General features: G+C 37.6%; 1 protein-coding gene across 1 annotated transcript in view; it reads left to right on the plus strand.

Moving 5' to 3' along the window:
- RAD23B (RAD23 homolog B, nucleotide excision repair protein) overlaps nucleotides 1-22,543 on the plus strand; it is a 46,476-nt gene that overhangs the window by 7,139 nt on the left and 16,794 nt on the right. The window contains exons 2-5 of the mRNA XM_060101181.1: nucleotides 7,660-7,741; nucleotides 10,817-10,896; nucleotides 13,818-14,086; nucleotides 18,941-18,996. Of these exons, the coding sequence (XP_059957164.1) occupies nucleotides 7,660-7,741; nucleotides 10,817-10,896; nucleotides 13,818-14,086; nucleotides 18,941-18,996 (487 nt within the window). The remainder of the gene's footprint in view (nucleotides 1-7,659; nucleotides 7,742-10,816; nucleotides 10,897-13,817; nucleotides 14,087-18,940; nucleotides 18,997-22,543) is intronic.

Below are 22,543 nucleotides of genomic sequence, written 5' to 3' on the forward strand. Positions count from 1 at the left end.
CATCATGCTATTCCTAAGCTAGAGGAGAGTTTTCTCCCACTTTATAGTTGCCCTGTGCCCTTGAGCATAGTACTTAAATCTCTTTTCCTGTGAGTACAATGGGAGTAATAATAATTTACCTACCTTCCTCGTAGAGTTGATTTGAAAATCAGATGAGATTATGGATCTGAAAAATTTTTGGTGAATTGTGAAATCAGAAATAAATCTATGCAGTTTCTTTTTTTAACAAGTCCTGTTTGATCAGTGTTTTCACTGTCCTTTTTGAACAAGGTTTGTGTAAGTGAGATATCCTCATTTTCTTAGCTTGATGTAATCAGCAATTTCAGTGTTGAGAGCAGTGTTGTGCCTTTTTTAGCTTGGAAATTGAGATTATTTGATAGATAATGTATAAAATTTCTGTTACCTTTGGAAAGAAATGTGCTAAATTTAAGCCTGCTGTAGAACAGTGAATCCTGCTGAAGGACACCACGTCTGTTCCCTATAAGTTTGGATAAATACATTCCTTGTGTAATGTCTCAAAGAGCTAATTTTATAATAGAATGAACTTTATAAACCCTTTAACATTACATATACCTATTCCAGCAGAGGAAGTAGACCAGCTACAAATGACTAATATGTACGAATAGGTCCTAGATACTTCAACAGGTAGATAAAAATTGTTATTTGTCTCTCCCTCTGCCCTCTCCGCCACACACTTCTGGTTGAATGAGGTAGGTGGCTTCTTTGTAGTATGTTAGATCCATTCTCTGCCAATATAGAAACTTGAAAATTTACAAGTAACTTGGGAGTTTCTACTTTTCCATTTTCAAAGTCTGTGTCTGTTTTGATTGTTTGAAACCATACTGTTAGGAATATATTTTATAATAGAAGAGATTAAATTGGCGTAAATAGGTAGGTTTAGGAGCCTGAATACCATAGTTTCTGTGAGGGAAAATTAATTCTGTATATAAAATTATATTTTAAAAAGTAACCTTTTGGATCATAACCCTAATTTGAGAATTGGTTGCCTTTGTTTGCTGTTTATCCACATATTATTAATACTGTAGTCTTAGTTATTCTTTCAGTTAAAAACAAAAAACTCTTGTGCCACATTTTTTTCATTCCTTGGGTCCAGTGGGGGAGATTTTTCCTGTTGCACTGATGTCAACCGACATCTTCATAATTCTGTTTTTAGAATTAGCAGAAACCGACCTTGTGGAAGAGATTCAGGAAATACTCCTTGGTGCCTGCACCAGTTTCTCAAATGGAAGGATACCACCCAGGGAACCAAAGAGGAAAAAGCTTTGCCCATAGCGTAAATCTATGAAATCCTTTTGTAAACATATTTGGCTTTAGGTCTCTTTTTCCTTTTGCTAATGGTTTAATTGCCAAAACTTATTTGCTCTTACTAATTTTTTAATTTGCTAGGCTATGTAGTGTTAGAACTACTGTCCAGAATTTTCTTTTTTAGTGAAATCTCTTAAATTGCAGCATATACTTGTGTAATATTAGTAATGGTGGCGGGGGGTGGGGTGCGATGAGTTTTTTTTTTTTCTTTTAAACTATTTAAATTTCCTCTTAAATGACTAAAAATAACCCAGGCTTGTTATAGTAAGTAAAGTGTATAAAGTAAAAGAACGAAAGGCTTTAGGCTCCTGGTCTAAGTAACCACTATTGGATTCTGTATATGGTTCTGGTCTTTTTAAAAAATATATATATATATATGTACATGTAATACATAAACACAACAACACTATGTTTTTAAAAATCAGTTGCTTAGCAACTAGCTTTTGTCCCTTAAAGATAATATTTCATCCAGTCATTTATATATGCATGCATTCCGTGAATATCTTTCATATATAGTCATCGTTCTTATTGTATTTCATAAGTATTCAAATGGATGTATGAGCAGTAATGTATTTTACCATTTCACCATTGATGGATGTTTAGGGTTGTTTGCAGTATTACAACCAGTAGTGTACTGCACATATTTTGTTCATATATCGTTGAAGTATTTGTGTGAACATCTCTTTAGCATTGATTCTTTTTTTTTTTTTGCAGTATGCGGGCCTCTCACTGTTGTGGCCTCTCCCGTTGCGGAGCACAGGCTCCGGAGGCGCAGGCCCAGCGGCCATGGCTCACGGGCCCAGCCGCTCCGCGGCATATGGGATCCTCCCAGACCGGGGCACGAACCCGTATCCCCTGCATCGGCAGGCGGACTCTCAACCACTGCGCCACCAGGGAGGCCCCTTAGCATTGATTCTTAGAGGTGGAATTATTGGATCAAAGGATGGCAGATTGTCTCAGAAATGCATGCATCAGTGTTCACAAATCTCAACAGTATTTGTTGTTCTCAAATACTAATGTCCATCTGAGTTACTAGCCAGGATTCAAATAGAGATCTAGCACAGAATAAATGAGATAAATATTGTGAAGCTCTTTGTACACTGCCTGACACATGGTAAGTACGTAGCGCCCATGAGCTGTCATAACAGTAATGAGGAAAATATGCTGTAGCATTGAGGAAGCTGGGTTATTTTATGAATATTCAATTGCCAGCCTAATCAACAAGCAGTAGTTCTAGAAATCTTACGCAAAAGTTATGTGTAAGAAGACTGACATGCAAAACATCATGGTACTATGGAGATACGATTTATAAGACATTATTTTTGTATCTGAAACATACAATTTAAATTCGTTGAGTGGAAAGAACTACTTTTAATGGTGGTTGGCCTGAGCTAGGGTAGTCCCATGGGATGCAATATAGTGTTCACATTGGGAAGTAGTTAGATGGTAAGTTGGAACCACTGGATAAATAATTTAATGTGAGGAATATAGGAGAAGGAAGAGACAAATACCTCACAAGGGAATGGGATGAAAAAGGATAACTGATCTGCTTTTGTGCTGGCACTTTTTCATAGTGATTATCTCCCTTTTGGGGAAAAAATAAAAGCCATGTCAACTATGTTTAGTATTAGATGTTGAGTATATTTTTCTTTTAAAATGCACAATTTCATAAGAGAGAAGTATGTGGCTAGAAAAAATTTGACTTCTTGAGTGTTAACCATGCATCGTCTCTAGTTGAATCAATGATAAACTCCCATTCTTTATCTAGGGGGAAATAAGCAGCAAAATGAAAGTTTAGTTCCTGCTTCTTGTTTGTTAGCCTTAGAGAAGCCTGGTTATTTACTGGGATCATAGTGCTTAGTTTTAGATCCATCCTGTTGAGATGACTTATTGGAAGTATTGGCACGGGGCTCAGCACAGAGGAGTCATAACTACATCAGCTGCTGGACATAACCTTTCCAAGAGAAACCATGTGCAGAGTTGCTACCTTTTCCTTCTTTGCAACATCCAGAAAGAAGGCCTTTCTTTATAGCTGTTTTAAAGTGTGCTCAATTTGATTGAGTTAGGGAAGACTTAGACAAAGTAGTCTAGAAACCGTCTTTCAGCAATTACATTATGGTTGAAATGCCTATGGGACATCCAGTGAAGGTGTCAAGTAGAGAGTCAGGAGAGAGCTGGGCTAGAGATACACATGGCATATGAATGGTTCTTAAAACTAGGAGTAGATGAAATGGATTATCCTAGAAGCCTATGTAGAAGAAAAGGCAGTCTTGGGCATAACCCTAAGTAACACTTAAAGGTCTGGCCAAGGAAGAGGATTTCAAAAAGGAGTGAACAAAGAGAGAGGAGGAAAACCAGAAGAGTGTGGTCTTATGGAAGCCAAAGGAAGACAGTGCAAAAAGGAGAGATGGGTCAGTACTGTCAAATGTGGCAGAGAGGTCCAGTAATACTACAGAGAAGGACTCAGAAGTGTCTGATGATGATGTTGCTGAATTTAGTGGTACTGGTGAGGGCAGTCTTAATGGAATTGTGGGAGTAGCACTACTGCAGAAAATAAGCTGCAAAATGAGAACAAAGTCTGTGCTTCAGTTTATCAGCATTGTGTTGCACCCTGGAGTAATAAGTGTGGGGTTATGAGTAAGTAAAGACAATGTATAGTTAATTTTTTGAAAATTACTTGAGACTAAGGGGAGGAGAGGGTAGCTGACAGGAGACGGATTGTGGGTGGTTTTGTGTGTTTTTAAGATGATAGAGAATTGGGTCTGTTAAAGTGTGAATGGAAATGAACTGGCTTTGAGGGAGAGGTTGAAAATAAAAGTTGGCGGGGTGGGGGAGTAGGAAACATAATGAATCTAGCAAGGTACTGGAGAACAGGAATTAGATTTGAAGAGAGGGATAGCTTTCATTTAGTAGGGAAGAAGATTGAGATTAGGTGGATCTGGATGCAAAAAAACATGTGTCAGTTTGGTAGCAGAAAGTTGAGGGTGTGAGTTCCTGTGGTGTCTTCTGTACCTTGAAGTAGAAAATGGTCATCTGCAGGGGGTTGGGGGGGAGTGTTGGGAATCAGATTTAGAGGAGAGTACAGGTTTCAAACAACCTCTTGGAGGAGGGAGGAGAGGGCTAACCAGGGGAACAGAAGGATTGGGGGTGTCGTTCTTTTTCTCCAGTAACATTTAGAAGACTGGATATAAATGTGGATAGGCAGCTGGTTAGACATTAAAGGTGAGATGTGTTAGCTAAGTGAGGTAGAAGAGTATGACACCACAGTGGTTGAAGTAAATTTTATTTTGAGTACTGACAAATAAATTCAACTGTGTTGGTCCAGATGTGGAGTTTTGCCTGGTAGCAGCAACAGAAAGGCAAACAGGTCTGTGATGTTAGGAAGAAAGTGATAGAAGCAGTGACATTATTGTCTAAGCTGAATAGAGCTTGCAGTAAAGATCAGAATGAATGAAAGTAGAGGCTCAAGGAACCAAAGTTGTAATGAGATGCAAGACCAGGTGTAGTGAAGAGTTACTGAGAGAGCTGGTGGGAATAGAAGGTTGGCACTTACCATTTCAAAGAGCATTTTGGGGATGATGAGATTCAGCCTGTGTCCTGAATGACTGTGAGTAGATGACTTAAGTGGATTGGCAATAAAGATCATTGGGTTGAGGTTAAGGAACAATGCCAGAGGTTTGGACAGGTCAGGGAGCCTGGTTCCAAGGTCTAGTTCACTTCTTTTCTTTCTTTTTTTTTTTTTTTTTGATTCATTTGTAAACAGGATTGTTTACTACAAGGTATTTTTTTAATCTTTATTGAGATATACTTCAAATACTACAAAAGTTCACGTATTTTCTTTGACACATGACCCAAGGTGGTTTTGCTGCGTTGAATCCACACACACACCCCCACACCCTCTTCCCCCAAAATGTCAAGGTGTCCTGGCGTATTGCCCACAAAACATTATATCATTTGATACCCTCATTCTGAGAGTGTGTCTCTTCACACTTAACACCAAAAATTGTTCAAGACAGTCTTTTCCAATATGACCGTCTATTGGATTAATGATGTCTGACATTAAAATTTGTGCTTTTGGTTACTAATGATGTTGAGCTTTTCTTTTTATTGGGTGTATAATTGTGAATTGCCTGCCCCTGTCATTTGTCCATTTTTCTGTTGGCACAAGAACCATTTTCTACCATTTCTCTTAATGTATTTTATTTGCATTTTTCCTTTTGTTTATGTGTCTTGTTTCTATTTCAGTTGTGTGCTTAGTTTATTAATTTTCCTTCTTGTTAAATAATAAACATGTTTAGTGTTAGTCTATGATTACTTTTTTTTTTTTTTTTTTTTTTTTTTTTCTGTACGCGGGCCTCTCACTGCTGTGGCCTCTCCCGTTGCGGAGCACAGGCTCCAGACACACAGGCTCCGCGGCCATGGCTCGCGGGCCCAGCCGCTCCGCGGCATGTGGGATCTTCCTGGATCGGGGCACGAACCCGTGTCCCCTGCATCGGCAGGCGGACTCTCAACCACTGCGCCACCATGGAAGCCCTATGATTACTTTTTTAACCACATCATCTAGGTATTGTTATGTAGAGTTCTCATTGTTATGTTCTTAGTATTCTTTAATCACAGTTTTGATTTCTTTGAAGCAATGTTATTTAGTAGTAAAGTGACTGGAGGGATTTTTTGTTGTTGTTTGTCCTCCTTTCCCGCTCTTAATCATACATCTAGCGGGTTGAGATTCTTGTGATGGATTTCCACTTTGGGGATATCAGGGTAGCAGTGATGCTACTGGCCCACTTCAGGGAGATCAGTATAGCAAGGGTGATTTATGTGGCATTTGCAAAATACTCTGCTCTAAAGCTTGGAGTCAGAAGAGCTGGTTTTGGATTTCAGCTACTACTTATAGTAGCAATGTGATTTGGGGAGGAACCCTCCCTTTTGTATCCCTATCGTGACAGTTTTCCACTTAAAGCTCAGAGCTATCAATTCAGACAATTTTTTTTTTTGCGATACGCGGGCCTCTCACTGTTGTGGCCTCTCCCGTTGTGGAGCACAGGCTCTGGATGCGCAGGCTCAGTGGCCATGGCTCACGGGCCCAGCCGCTCCGCGGCATGTGGGATCTTCCCAGACCGGGGCACAACAAACCCGTGTCCTTTGCATCGGCAGGCGGACTCTCAACCACTGCGCCACCAGGGAAGCCCCAGGCAATTTTTAGAAGAATTCTGGGAACTGAAGGAAGTGGAATTTTCCCCCTTGATTCTTGGTCATTTAAAGTAGTGAAATTTAGTTCCATTATGTCTCCTTGCCTTTTTGTTTTTTGTTTTTTTTTTTTTTACTCCTATGCCACCCTACTTCAGAAATCGATTACACTCTTTTTCTAAGTATCAGTACTTCATAATGAACCTGTGGTCATGTAATTTTAGGGATGGAAGACCATAAAGATCATGTGTTCCAGTCCCTCTTTATAGATGAGACTGATGTTGAGAAAAACTGAGCCACTTGTTCAAGATCATTGAAGTAATACAGTGGTTCTCAACTTCGGCCGAACTTTGAAACCAACTGTAAAGCTTTTCAAAAATATTGATGTCCAGACCCACCCTCAGAAATTATATATATATATATATTTTTCTCTTTTTTTGCGGTATGTGGGCCTCTCACTGTTGTGGCCTCTCCCGTTGCGGAGCACAGGCTCCGGATGCGCAGGCCCAGCGGCCATGGCTCACGGGCCCAGCCGCTCCGCGGCATATGGGATCCTCCCAGACCGGGGCACGAACCCGTATCCCCTGCATCGGCAGGCGGACTCTCAACCACTGCGCCACCAGGGAGGCCCAGAAATTATATTTTAATTGGTCTTTATAAAGCTCCCTCAGGTGATTATAATGAAACATTAGCCACTTTTAAAGTGAATAATTTGCCTTTTAACATTCACATTTAACCTTTTTTTTATTATTGTGGACAAGACCACTTTATTTCTTAGACCTTTTAGATTAGAGAGCTTTTCTTTACTTTCTTACTCTGTGAGAAATAAGCCCATAAACTTTATAGTGAGAATCAAAACTTTCTGCTTTTGAAACCTTTGTTTTGAATAGACTTATAAAGTCAACTGGTAAAGTCTTTTTTTGAAAAACTGTACGTGGAACAGATGGTAATACAGTTTATACTTATACCTAGTAGTATGGGTTGTTAATAATAGGTCTTTTTGACGTAATATTATAAAGACATGATCTTTGAAGTTTTTGGAGTCATTAATAGTATGTATAAAATTTTTATCTTGCATCATTTGTTCATATTCTGGATTTTCATGTGTTTAGACTTTTTCAAAAATTAAAAAATTTTTTCCTATAGGTAAGAGCACTGAAAGAGAAGATTGAATCTGAAAAGGGTAAAGATGCCTTTCCTGTAGCAGGTCAAAAATTAATTTATGCAGGTATGAATTAAATGCTGAAATTAATATGCCATTTTCTTGTGTACTGTGACATTCTTTTAGTTTTAGAAATTGCCATCTTGCAAACTGTAGTGTATACAAATTGATTGTCAGAAACATTGTATAGATAAAAGCAGAGAATGAATAGTCATTTGAATGTTATTAATATTCAGTCCTCTGTTTTTTCACATTTGCTTTATGTATTTCTCCATCCAGTGATGTTAGATAGTTTTGCTTATTAGTTTTATCTTTTGTAAGTATTATGTAACTGGCTGTATTTGTTTTGTTTTTTGAATTAAAAAAATTCTTATTGAATTAGTTTGTGTGACATTGTATAAGGTGTACAGGGTGTTACTCTGATACACTTATATATTGTAATATGATTGCCAGTGTAACGATATTTATCAGATTACATGATTAACAGTACAGTTTTATTGTCTGTGTTCATTATACTGTGCATTAGATCTCTATGGCTTATTTACTACTCATTAGAAGTTCGTACCCTTAAACACCATCACTCTTCCCTCCCCCACGCCCCATACCCTTGGTAACCACCAAGGTAAAATACTCTTTTTTATAAGTTTAGGTTTTTAGATTCCACATATAAGTGATATCATACTTAGCATAATGTTCTCAAGGTTCATCATGTTGTTGCAGACGGCAGGATATCTTCTTTCTCATGGGTGAATAATGTTGTGTATATGGGTCACGTCTTTTTTATTCATTCATCATTGATGGGCATTTTGGATTGTTTCCATATCTTAGCTATTGTGAATAGTGCTGCTGTAGAGATGGGAGTGCATATGTCTTGTCAGAATCCTGCTTTCATTTTCTTTGGGTATATACCCAAAAGTGGAATTGCTGGATCATATGGTAGATCTATTTTTAATTTTTTAAGGAACTTCCATATTGTTCTCCATAGTGGTTGGACCAATTTACATTCCCACTAACACTGTGTTAAGGATTCTTTTTTCACCACAACCTCACCAGCCCCTCTTGTTTCTTGTCTTCTTGATGATAGCTATTCTAACAGGTGTGAGGTAATACCTCGTTTTGATTTGCATTTCCCTGATGCTTAGTGATGTTGGGCATCTTTTCATCTGTCTGTTGACTATTTCGATGTCCTCTTTGGAGAAATGTTGGTTTACTCTGCTAATTTTTAATCAGATTGTTTGGTTTTTTGTTATTGAGTTGACTGAGTTCTTTATGTATTTTGGGTATTAACCTCATATCTGATATATGGTTTTCAAAATTTTTCTCTCATTCTGTAGTTTGTTCCATTCTGTAGAATTCTTTTCATTTTGTTATTTGTTTCTTTTGTTGTGCAGAGCTTTTGAGTTTGGTGTAGTCCCATTTGTCCATTTTTTTTATTTTTTGTGCTTTTGGTGTCATGCCCAAAAAATTATTGCCAAGACCAAAATCTCTGACTTTCTTCCAGGAGTTTTATGGTATCAGGCCTTATGTTCAAGTCTTTGATCCATTTCAAGTTAATTTTTGTGAGTGGTGCAAGATAGGGGTCCACATGTTTCTTCAGTTTTCCCATCAAGCTGAGCATCTTTTTTAATCTATTGAAATGAAACCATTTATACTGATTATGTGTATTAATGTACTTGGAATCATTCCTGTGAAATTAAATTTCAGTTTAGCTGTTTTTAAATAAAATACCAAAATTGAAGAATACAGAAGACCTTACATGTCAAAAGACACTATAAATAAGCGACAGGAGAAGAAAGATTAATATTCAAATTATATAAAGAGCTCTTACAAATCAGTAAGGAGAGGATGACCCAATTAAAAAGCAACAAAGGATATGAATAGGAAATTGTAAATTAACTAGCCTCACTAGTAACCAGGAAAATGTGTGTTAAAAATAGACTTGATATGTGAATTTTGTGGAGAAAATTCTTTTCTTTGTTCTTGAGAAGAAATACTGAGCACTGTCATTGTAGATGTCGGTAAGGTGGATCTTGAGTTGCCCATGGATTCTTGTCTCTTCCTATATAGAGATTTTGAAGTGTTTTCTTAACTGAGGTGGTTTAGAGGAAACACCAGCCCTGTGATGAGGAATCAGAAGCCTGAAGAGGTGCATGTAGTTGGTGGCAGACATAAAACTAGAATTTCTGCTTTCTAGTCTTGGCCTGTTTTTTCAATCCTATGCAGAGTAGAGACACTATTCCCTTTTGTCTTAATGCTTGCAGCTTTTGATTCAATAACTTTTTTTTTTTTTTTTTTTTTTGCGGTACGCGGGCCTCTCACTGCTGTGGCCTCTCCCATTGCGGAGCACAGGCTTCAGACACGCAGGATCAGCGGCCATGGCTCATGGGCCCAGCCACTCCGCGGCACGTGGGATCTTCCCGGACCGGGGCACGAACCCACGTCCCCTGCATCAGCAGGCGGACTCTCAACCACTGCGCCACCAGGGAAGCCCCAATAACTTTTTAAAAATGGAAAACAAATTTCAAGGAAAAGGAAGCCTGAAGGAATCCTGACCTCACATTTGTCCTTCTGCATGACTAAAATCTTACATAGTCTGTGTGCCTTACTCAGTTCTATATTATCTTACCATTTCTGTGTACCAGGTCACCATGAGTATCTTATTTTTATAGCAGTGGAACATTTCTGTGTTGCAGGTATCCAGTATTTGTGGGAGCAGACAGTTCGTTCATTTTTCCTTCCATCAAGAGGGATTATAGGTTATTCCGGGGAAGGGGTGGGAAATCCTTGAGCATCTCAAAATTGAATTTTATTTGTCTTCATGATCTCCTCTTTCTCAGGACCTAGTTAATATTTCCTTACCCAGCAAGTCTTTTTTATTATAAGTAATAATTTTTAAGAAATGCTTGGGATTGAGATACCCACGTACAGTATATGAGTTTGCTATCTTTTAGTCAAATGCTTATTTATGCCTTCTTAACTAATCATGTATCCACTTATGTTTATCTTGGCTGAGTGGTTAATCTTTTTCTTTGGGGAAAGTTTTAATTGATAGAATTGATGTTGGTGATTGTTTCAACCTCAGTTAGTGTAAGACAAGGTTACAGGTGCCTTCAGTAATATGTTTTTTTCTTAATGTGCTAGGCAAAATCCTCAATGATGATACTGCTCTAAAAGAATATAAAATTGATGAGAAAAACTTCGTGGTAGTTATGGTGACAAAAGTAAGTTTCAACCTCGTTGTATATATCTTTATGCATGTGAGTTTAAAAAAAAAAAGAAAAGATGATCCCAAGTCTTGCTTTACACTTTCAAGTGAAAACAGTTTATACCCATCCATAGTGGCATGCACTTAATTGTTATTAAAGGTTTTAACAGTTTACTTTGAGTCAACTATAAAGTTAATAGTTTTATATATTTGTAGTTTGAGCATAATTTTAAATATGTCAAAACAACTGATATGTGAAGTGTCATGTTAAAATTATTAGGTATTGTTGGATTAGTAAAATCACTAGTTGTGTAATTATTAGAGAATGTGATTCTTAGAAATTGAATAAATGTTTCTTATTTTATAGTTTTTAATAAGAGGGCCTTAAAAGGATTTGCTAAATGATGTACTAGACCTAACAGATACTTCAGGGCTTAAAGACATATAGATTAACAACTTCAGTGATACTTCTTAGCCAATGGGATAGATTTTTAGAAACTAAAAAAGGGAAAAGACAGCTAAGAGAATGATGGAATGATTATTGTGAGAAGGTTTTTAACAGGAACTTTTTTGCGATTTATTGGACTGAAATAAAAGTCAGAAGTTTTTCTCTAAAGCAGAGAATGAATATGGATTCTTTCAGGATTTTTGTTTTATTTATATACTTGTTTAAAGATACATAAGCATGCAGTAGAGAGTTAAGACAAATAGAGGAGTGGTGGTGCTCATGATACTTTTAGGACTGAATTATGATCCTAAATTCTAAACTCCTAATAATCTCAGAAGAGTAGTGTTACTTGTAGCACCCAAAATAAATTTAAATAGGTAATTGGAAACCAGTTTGTCAAAGACTGAATATAGAATAAATGTGAGGTTTTTTTTAAGTCTCAAAGTAATTGATATATGCAGTAGAAAACAAAGTTGAACAAGTAAATTTTTTTAACGTCTTTATTGGAGTATAATTGCTTTACAATGGTGTGTTAGTTTCTGCTTTATAACAAAGTGAATCAGTTATACATATACAAATATCCCCATATCTCTTCCCTCTTGCGTCTCCCTCCCTCCCACCCTCCCTATCCCACCCCTCTAGGTGGTCACAAAGCACCTAGCTGATCTCCCTGAGCTGATCTCCCTGTGCTATACGGCTACTTCCCACTAGCTATCTGTTTTACGTTTGGTAGTGTATATATGTCCATGCCACTCTCTCACTTTGTCCCAGCTTACCCTTCCCCCTCCCCGTATCCTCAAGTCCATTCTCTAGTAGGTCTGCGTCTTTATTCCCATCTTGCCCCTAGTGAACAAGTAAATTTTAATTATGGAATACTTTTGTAGTGAGAAACGAAAAGCAGCTAAACAATTTACATGTACTGGACTTAATTTTTTTTTAATCTATTAAGAACCATATTGATTTTGCTATATTTAAGCACTTATTAAATGTTAAACTTTAAATACACAGGAACAGAATCATATGAGGAAACTTTGCCTCAACTCGTTTTTTCAAAAATTGTGGTACACAGCACAAAATTTACAGATTTAACCATTTTTAAGTGTTTGGTTCATTGGCATTAAATACATTCACGTTGTGTAGCCATCACCACCATCTGTTTCTAAACCTTTTTTCATTTTCCTAAACTGAAACTCTGTACCTGTTAAACAGTAACTACCCATTTCCCCTGCCCCCCAGCCCCTGACACCACTGTTGTCCTTTCTATGAATTTGACTACTCTTCATACCTCGTATAAGTGGAATCATACAGTATTTGTCCTTTTGTGACTTGTTTATTACCCTTAGTATAATGTCTTCAAGGTTCATCCACGTTGTAGCACGTGCCAGAATTTGTCCTTTTTAAGGCTGAATAGTATTCCCTAGTCTAGTTTTATCATACATAGTACATAGTGGAAAATGTGGTAGCCACACATTTGGGTATGTATTTGTTATGGTCTTACTTCCTTTAGTATTATAGTAACGTTGACTATTTAGAACATAACTAAGAGTTAAGCAGGATAGGTAAGTCCCATCCCCCTACCTTGCACAAGGCACTTTTTTCCAGTACACTCTATACTGGCTCAAATAGAACAAGGCACAAATCCACTCATTGCATTTACAGTTTGTTGATTTATACTTGGGGCAGATTATGTTGAATTTTAATCTCATCTTTCATCAAATCAGTTACCTTTTCACCTTAGGTAAGTTATGAGCTAAGCAGGTAGTGAGCATTGATAGGCTGTAGGAGAAGAATAAAACTCATATAATATGATTTTTACCCATATGTAAATTGCTTTTTGCTTGGTGGGAATGTTTATGCCTCTGATTCTAGTTCAGAAAGTGCTGAGCATGCGGTTATAACTTTATTTGGCCTTTATTTGTCGTTCTAACTGTATATACATCTCAAAAGTTATGTTAATCTCTTTGTACTTACACCTATTGGCTTGTAGTCAATATTGGGATTTTCTTCCCTCCTCTACAATACAGCAGACTTTCTGGCATGTTCATTAATCATACTTCTGTTTATACTTTCATTTCAAGAAAGTTATTTTTGTTGCTTTGAAATGACGATAAATACTTTGAAGTTGTAACCAAGAAACTTTAATTGTGAAGTTTTGGGGGGGAATTATGTGGTTATTTTTCTGGATACACATTCTGTACGTTTTAAAATATTTGCTTCTTTTGGTTCTTTTTCATAATGATCCGAAGACTGAAACCGTTGGCTAAAGCTAATGGAAGTTGATAGTTAATATATATGCTCCCATCAGCTTTGAAAGAATAACATAAATAGTGATTCAGATTGCTGCTGTTGATCACTCATCATGTCACCTTACAAAATTATTTTCAAGTTACAATCTTGTATTAGTGTTATGTTTGTTTGTAGCACCCAGAGATCAGGTAATAATGCAGTGTTGTATCATAATGCATTATTTTGATTTGTAATGTGTTCAGCCCAAAGCAGTGACAACACCAGCACCAGCTACGACTCAGCCATCAAATTCTGCCACCACTACCACAGTTAGTTCCTCCACAGCACCAGCTGTGGTTCAGGCACCAACCCCTGCCCCCACTTCGGCTCCCACTCCCACACCTGCCTCTGTCACTCCAGCATCAACGACAGCGTCTTCTGAACCTGCACCTGCTAGTGCAACGAAACAAGAGAAACCTGCAGAAAAGCCAGCAGAAACACCAGTGGCTGCTAGCCCAACATCAACTGACAGGTAAGAACTGGATTCTAGGAAATTGTATAGGAATATGTTCCTAACAGTGACTTCATGAATGTATTTATTTTGACTGTTGTTTTGATCAAACTATCTGTCTACTATGTTAAACTTTTTCTAAACTTTGAACCCTGACTAAAGCAGTATGCTTGTGTCTGTTCTGTAATCTGAATTTGTATACTCTGCATTGTTTTTTTTTCCTCCCAGGGTGAAGGGAAAGGGGTCAAAGTCATTATTCATTTTGTGTAGAAAAGTTAGGAAATACAAATAACCAAAAAGAAGAAGAATTATAAAATAATCTGACAGTATATTATAGCTTGACACATTATAAATAACTTGACATTTGTCCCCCGATCATTATTATATTTGACCTATATTCTTTGACTATTGTCACATCTATCATAAACATCCTTCCATGTCAGTAGATTTTTCCAGTTGCTACATAGTATTGTGTTTGGGTCTAACATTTGTTAGGTCTTAACCTTAGAAAATAAATTAAGGTCTTTGGATTTTTCCTCATCTGTAAAATGTGGATGACAGCAGGACCTATCTCATAGAGTTGTTATAAGGATTCAATGAAATAAGTGTAAAAGATATGAAATAGCACATGGCACACAGTATGTGCTGAGTAAGTATCTACATCTTTGTGAAGTTGTATAGAAATTTAAGTTTTTGCCTATGTAGATCTTTAGAACAGAAGAAAAAGTGCTGGGATATTTTGGGAGCAAAAAAAAAGTTATTGTGGGAAGTTGGCAGTTAGAATTATTGAGTAGTTTGTGACAAAGCTTTTTTCCCCCAATGATAAATAAAATAACCAAAACAATGCTTCAGTTCTCTTGGCTGGAAGTCATACACGGGAATCTCTTCTTTATCTGAGAGCCTGAGTTGCTTTGTGTCCAGTATGTATTGGCACTGAAGCAAGCGGTTTGTATTTTGTGACTTTGGTGCAACTCAGGACCTCAGTGGCAGTAGAGTCCTGGAATCAGGACCACACACAATGGAAAACTATGCAGCATTTGGAAACACTGACATAGAAGGATGTCTGTGATAAATACAATGATGAGAAAGAATTTAATCATGAATTCTTTCTCATCATCTTTCATTTTAGTGTTCTGTCTTTGAGTGCCCTTTCTTTGACTCAGTCAACCATGTTGGGAGGGGTTTGAGTCACCTGGTTTGTTGCTGCTTAGGGCCTCTTTTCAAGGATTTAATTCCCCAGGAGAACACAGGTTCAGATAGTAAAATATTTTCCCTATGTCAGCCTGCTGTACTTTGCTTTAGGCATTCTGAAACACTGTTGCCTAATTTGGTACTTCTCCCATGTACAGCTAGAATTGCATACAATCACCCTTAACTAGTGGGAGACAACCCAGAGTCGGCCTATGCTATTGCATCAAAAGGCTGTTACATCTTTTCTGTGTATGGGAGGGAACTTATAAATTTCACAAATTGGTTTTCCAAATCATTTAATCATTGTAAACTTAATTAAATATGTCTTGAGTTGGTACAGTATATCTTATTTTCCTAACTGCTTTAAGCTCCTTTTAAAAAGCTCCATAGTGTAAGAATTTCCAAATTGATCAATCCATTTTAATGTGCTAATATCATCAATTCAAGTTTTTTTTATTATCTCTATTCTTTTTATTTCTTCTTGGGGGTACAGTTTTATTCATCTGTTCTCAAGAGTCAGGATTATCTTTTCAGACCCATAGAGATTACATAAAGGAGTTGATGGTCAGAAAAGCAGACTCCAGAGTTGCCTACTTCCTTGGGCTTTGTACACCAACCTTTTACTCTTTTTTTTTTTAATATAAATTTATTTATTTACTTACTTACTTATTTATTTATGGCTGCTTTTGGTTCTTCGTTGCTGTGTGTGGCTTTCTCTAGTTGCGGCGAGCAGGGACTACTCTTCATTGCAGTGTGTGAGCTTCTCATTGTGGTGGCTTCTGTTGTTGCAGAGCATGGGCTCTAGGCACGCAGGCTTCAATAGTTGTGGCACGTGGGCTCAGTAGTTGTGGCTCACAGGCTCTAGAGTGCAGGCTCAGTAGTTGTGGCACACGGGCTTAGTTGCCCAGCAGCATGTGGGATCTTCCCAGGCCAGGGCTCGAACCCGTGTCCCCTGCATTGGCAGGTGGATTCTTATCCACTGTGCCACCAGGGAAGCCCAACCCTATACTCTTATTTCCCCAAATTATACACCTCAGAGAAGGATAGCACAGAAAGGGAAGGATGAGGGAAGCTCAGAAAACCAGCTGCTTAAATGTGCCTTAGTTTCTTCATTTGTGCTATAAAACATTAGTGTCTTACAAAGCACAGAACTCAGTGAGATAATTATCAGGAGATACGCTGGTATGAATTTGAGGAGTGTCAGAAAGTTTATCACCCTGGCCTGACATTTCATTATTAGGGATTTGTTTCTTTAGGTCAGTTTTGTTCTTTAAAAACCACATATTGCAGTGCAAATTCCACTTGTTGATATCTACATTAGAAAAACTGCACTTGTGCACAAGGACTGTATTGCTTGTAATTGAGGACAAATTGGAACCAACCTAAATATCCATTAATAAGGGCATGACTTGACATGTTATTTGTATTAGAGAACTGTGCTATTCAAGTGTGGTAGTGAATAGGCAACATCAGCATCACTGGGAGTTTGTTTGAAATTAATTGTTAGGCTCCACCCTAGACCTCTAAATAAGAATTTCTGGGCATGGGTCCTAGAAATCTGTATTTTAACAAGCTCTCCTGGTGAATTCTTAGGCTTCCTAAAGTTTGAGGAGCTCTGATATCCAGTACTACAGGCCAGTTAAAGTATGCAGTATATATGCATATTAAACAAATGTGGTTTCAAGGCTTTGTTATCAAATGAAAATAGCAGATTGCAGAACAGTGTAGGCAATAACCACAAACCAAACAAAAGCCACATAACAACATTGCATATTTTCTGTGGGTGGCATATTAATGTGTAGAAAAACAGTAGCAGAGGGACAACACACTAACTGATAAAGCGGTTTCCTCTGCAGATGGGGAGGGGAGGAGTGTTGAGGCAGAATCAAATTGAATGGTGGTTAAACGGTATCTCAGTCTTATCTGTAATGTTTAAAAAGAAATTTTAAAACAAAGTGCAAAAATAGCACAAATTGTTCTATAAAAGAACAGTAACAAAGGGGTCTAATTCTACCAGATAGTAAAATGTATTATGCATGGTAATGATTACAATTTAGTATGGCTCTTAACTAGAAAGACTGCTTGGTGAAATAGTAGTCTAGAAACAGACCAAAATACATACAGGGACTTAATATAAGATAAAAATTTAATTTCAGACCACTGTGGGGAAAATGCTATTAGGATAAATGTCTAGCCATCTGGAGGTAAAAAAAGATGGATCACGTCTTACACTCATAAAAATAAATTTTAGATGGATAGAGATTTAATGTAAAAATGAAACCATAAACTAGAGGAGAGCATGGGAAAATAATCTTAACCCAAAAAAGTCACAAAAGGAATGATTAATACATTTGACTACAGAAAGAATTTAAAGGTTGGAAACCAAACAAAAAATGTCCTTATAGTTTAATTTGGTCAATTAAATGGAATACTGTGCACCTCTGGGGAAAATTGAGGCAGTTGTAGTTCTGCTGACGTGCAGTCATTGTTCAAACACACAACAAGACCCAGGTCAGGTCTAAGGCAGGAGCATTTGTTGTCCTATATATATAGTATGGAACTGTAGTATATAGTTCTTTTTGAAAGTTTGCCTTCTACATGTTAATTTTACTATCTAGTTGATGAAGATATGTTAAAAATTATACCAAAGGATTGTCTTAATCATAACAATCATGTTGAGCGTTACGATACCAGGCACTTTGCTGAGCACTTTACCAGCAGTAACCCTACCGACAGCACTTGGGGATACCTGGGTACCATCGTTGACCTCATTGTATTGGTGAAGAACTGACTGAGGCTTACAAAGTAATTTATGAATTCAAACTTAGGTATTTCCGTGACTCTTACTATGCTTGTAGGGTTTTCTAAGAACGGAAGTCTACTGTGTTTTGTTTCTAAAATTGGGACAGAGGTATATGTGTGTATTGTGTTGTGTGTATGTTTTACTCCAAACTGCTAACTGCTGCCTTTACCACTTTTGTAAAACCTCAGTTTATTTTTCTTCGGTCTTCTCTTTATGGTCTTTCATTATTGTGTTTGTGTCTTCTTTGTTTTCTAGACTTATCTTCTCCAATTGCCTAACAAAACTTAGTCCTTTTAAACTGGCTTAAAACTTGGTTACAGCTTGGGTCTATCCTGCCTCTGCATCTTTTTGTTTATGCTACGTTCCTTGACCTGAAGGCTTTCTTGCAGTTTCTGTGTTCAGAACTTAACTATAAGACCTAAATGAAATCCTGCTATGTAAAGACTTCCCAGGCCTTTCCAGCCTAATGCAGTTTCTGCATGTGCTGTTTATCATATACAGCTTTTGATACTTCTTTTACTGTGACTTGACTTATAGATTATTTAATTTTTCTTGTAAATTCTTTCAGGGAATTAGTTGTATGTTATCTTTTTTGTATTCCTTAAATGGTAAGCTCTCTGTAAGGATGTTCTTTTATATCTTTGGACATTTTAAATGATGGATTTGCAGAACAGAATGAGTATTAAAATTGAAAATTCTTCCCATGCCGTAAATGTTATGGATAAAGCTTTGGGGTTTAATCTGGAAGCCTTTTTGAACACTGTAGCCAGACTTCTACATTCAGTTAAAATCAGAGAGTCTCTACAAATTGGATAGCTACTAAACTTTAAGGTAAATTTTACATACTTTCTGATACATGATTTTCTAAAAACATTTTACAGTACATCAGGTGATTCTTCTCGGTCAAACCTTTTTGAAGATGCAACAAGTGCACTTGGTAAGTATCTACATTGTAAATTACCTTGTAAGAGACAGGGAGGAGGTTTAAGTTTCATTTTTCTAGATCATGAAAATGTTCATTTTCATGGTTGCTTACAATCAAGCGGCTAAATGATTTAGATAATTCAGTTGATGTTACTAAAGACTTTTGTAAGTTAATGTTTTATATATTGAATCCTTTAAATTGTATTGTTAGAGTTAAGCATACTTCTTTCCTTAAAGCAGATAATTTTCCATTTTCCAAATGTGGGTTTTAAATGAGGTTTTAACAAAGTTTGATCTGTGTACAGGTTTATTACAAAGTATCTTTGAAATGAGTATAAGATGTTACTAAATCTGTCTCACATTTCATCTTTATTCACCTCCAGCCTTTATTCCACCTTGTAGCCTTATAGGTCCCCATCTGCATGTTGTTGCTTGTATTGTACTTGCAGTGAAAGTGCCTTTTTATCCCGACTTTCAGTTTTACCTGTTGAATAATGTCTTTCCATCCTTCCCTTCACACCTAATCTGTCAAAATCAATTTGGGGTTTTTTGCCCATTTTCCCATTGTAGCTATACCTGGTACAGTGCCTGCTATAAGTACTCATTATTGGTCTGTTGGATGGCAACCCCATTCCTGCCCTTTGGTACTCTTCTGTATTACTGGAAATGGTAGGGAGGTAGAAGACTGGGAACAGGTGGGAATGGCAGCTTCAGTAGAGTATGGGCTTCTGGATTCCTTGTTTAGCTGCTACAGCAGCAAGGTTCCAACAGCAGTAGTATCTCACAAGATATGGGATTGGCCCTCTGACCTAATTGAACTTGAACTCCATGGTGCCCTCATTGCCATGGAAAATGACTGGCTGATTTCCCATAGCACATAGGGGCAAAATAGTTGTTTTATCAACTTAAGATCATCTGGATGTACCAAACCCACATTCCTATCTTTGAGAGACTGTTTTCTGGGATTACTCTGCTTCATATGAGTTAGTGTCCAACAATCAGGAAAACAGAAATCACTCTATTTCAAACACGAAAAGGCTTAATCTTAGGAAATTGTTACAGAGGTGCTGGAACAGCTCAAGATTACCCAGAGATGAGTAAAGGGCTCTGTCCACGTGCCCCTGCTGCTGTCGGAGGCTGTGGCTGTTGCCGTTGCTGCTTCAGCTGGAATGCACTGATGCTGCTGGGTGGAAGCCCAGGAGTCCACAGCTCTAGTTGCTCCTGCTCTGGTCTCTGGTGGTGGTGTCTTACCTTTTACACCTTGCACCTCTTAGAACAGCAGTTCTCAACTGTATGGTCTCGGGATCCCTTTACTCTTTCATCTTTAATTTATCCAGTCTTTATGTTGATACCTTGCTTCTTTAAATGTTTCTTCTTTGACTTCTGTGACACCACACTTTTCTTGAACTGTACCTCTGACTCTTCCTATTCAGGCTTTCTGGTTAATTCTTTCTATCTCACCTGGCTTTTAAATGTATGAGTTTTCTTTGGTTCTGCTCTAGGTCATAGTTCAAAGTTCAGACTATAGGAATGGCAAATACCACCCATATACAGTTGACACTTGAACAACACAGGGGATAGGGGCACCAACCCCATGTAGTCAAAAATCCATCTATAACTTTACAGTCAGGCCTCTGTATCCACAGTTCTGCATCTGCAGATTCAACCAACTATGGATCATGTAGTAGTGTACTAGGAATAGACTTATCTGATTATTAGTGGATCTACACAGTTCAAACCTATATTGTTCAAGGGTTAACTGTACTACAAGGATTCTCAAAATTAAAACTCTAGTACATATCTCCCTCTGACTTCCCAGACTCATTCTTTAAGCTGCCAGCTGGAAAACCTATAACCTCCACAAACTCCTGAGGTTCCAAATTTATTAATTTTTAATTCCCCCATCTGATTCTTCTCCTTTGTTCCCTTCTTGCTCGCATCATCTTCCACTCTCTACCAAAGTATTGGCATCAACCTTGACCCTCTGCCTCTCTTGGCCCAGGGAGGCCAGGAGTCCTATTGATCCTCCTTCCTAAAGTCTCTGGAATATTTGTTTCTACTGCCACTTAATTGCCTTGGTTCATGTCCTTACCCTTACTGATGCTCTTCTGTTACCCTCTTTTAACTGGTCTATTCCCTGCCACAGTGGAGTTTCTAAAAGGCAAATCTAAATGAGGTCATTTTTCCTTTCACAGCACCTCCTAACCTAGAAGATAAGTACAAGACTTTTTTTAAAAAATATTTATTTATTTTTGGCTGTGTTGGGTCTTAGTTGCGGCATGCGGAATCTTTCATTGCGGCGTGCAGGCTTTTTGTTGCAGCGCGTGGGCTTCTCTCTAGTTGTGGTGCATGAGCTCAGTTGCGTCACGCGGGCTTAGTTGCCCTGTGGCCTGTGGGATCTTAGTTCCCCGACCAGGGATCGAACCCACATCCCCTGTGTTGGAAGGCGGATTCTTAACCACTGGACCACCAGGGAAGTCCCCCAAAACTCATTCTTAATGACATCTTCTTCATCACTGCTTCTTCAGTCTCATTAGCTCTGTCTCATGTTGTTCATTGCCCCTAAGTTTTCTAGGAGTCATTTCCCTCATACTTTCAGGATCTAAAGAGTACCAAACTTGAGTGTAGGCATTTCTTTTGAGGTTTTGTAACTTGACTAAGAAGCATGATTTTAGGAGGCATAGCATCAAGGAGAGGCATGGGAGCTCTGGAGTCTAGACAGCTTGTGTTTGTGTCTCTGCACCATGAATTAACAGCCGTTGATCAAATTGTTAATCTTTCTAAGCCTCAGCCTCATAATCCTTAAAAGGATTGTAAGAATTGAATGGGAAACACTATGTTAAAAGAGTACAGTTACGATACTCCACAACTCTTAATTTTGTTTATTATTGATAATATTTTCTGTTTCTGGGAACTAGATTACTGAAAGTATATTGGCACTTGAGTGATTTGTGCTAGAATTATATCAGTGGGTAATTTAAAAGATAAAAATAGCTTAAGTACTTTATGGAATAGGTAGGGAAAGGTCATTACTCTAAACAAGGTATCAAATGCTGAATTTGGTGAGTGATACTTAGTTTTTTAAGCTATGCTTTCATAGTTATTAGATAACTTTATTGAAAATTTTGCCATCAACAAAGTAGAAAGGCAAATTATGGAATGGGAAAAAATATTTGCAAACCATGTATATAATAAGAGGTTAATATCCATGATATATGAAGAACTCATACAACCCAATAGCAAAAAAAAAAAAACCAATTTAAAATGGGCAAAGTACTTGAATAAACATTTCTCCAAAGAAGATATACAAAAAAACAACAAGTATATAAAAAGATGCTTAACATCACTAGTTGTTAGGAAAATGCAAATTAAAACCACAATGAGATGCCACTTTGGGCCTGTTAAAATGGCCATCATCAAAAAGATGAGGTATAGCAAATGCTGGTGAGGATGTGGGAAAAGGGAACCCTTGTAAACTGTTGGTGGGATTGTAAATTGGTGCAGCTACTATTGAAAACAGTATGGTGGTTCCTCAAAAATTAAAAATGGAACTACCATAT

The sequence above is a fragment of the Mesoplodon densirostris genome, chromosome 6 (genome assembly GCF_025265405.1).
Source record: "Mesoplodon densirostris isolate mMesDen1 chromosome 6, mMesDen1 primary haplotype, whole genome shotgun sequence".
Lineage (NCBI taxonomy): Eukaryota > Metazoa > Chordata > Mammalia > Artiodactyla > Ziphiidae > Mesoplodon > Mesoplodon densirostris.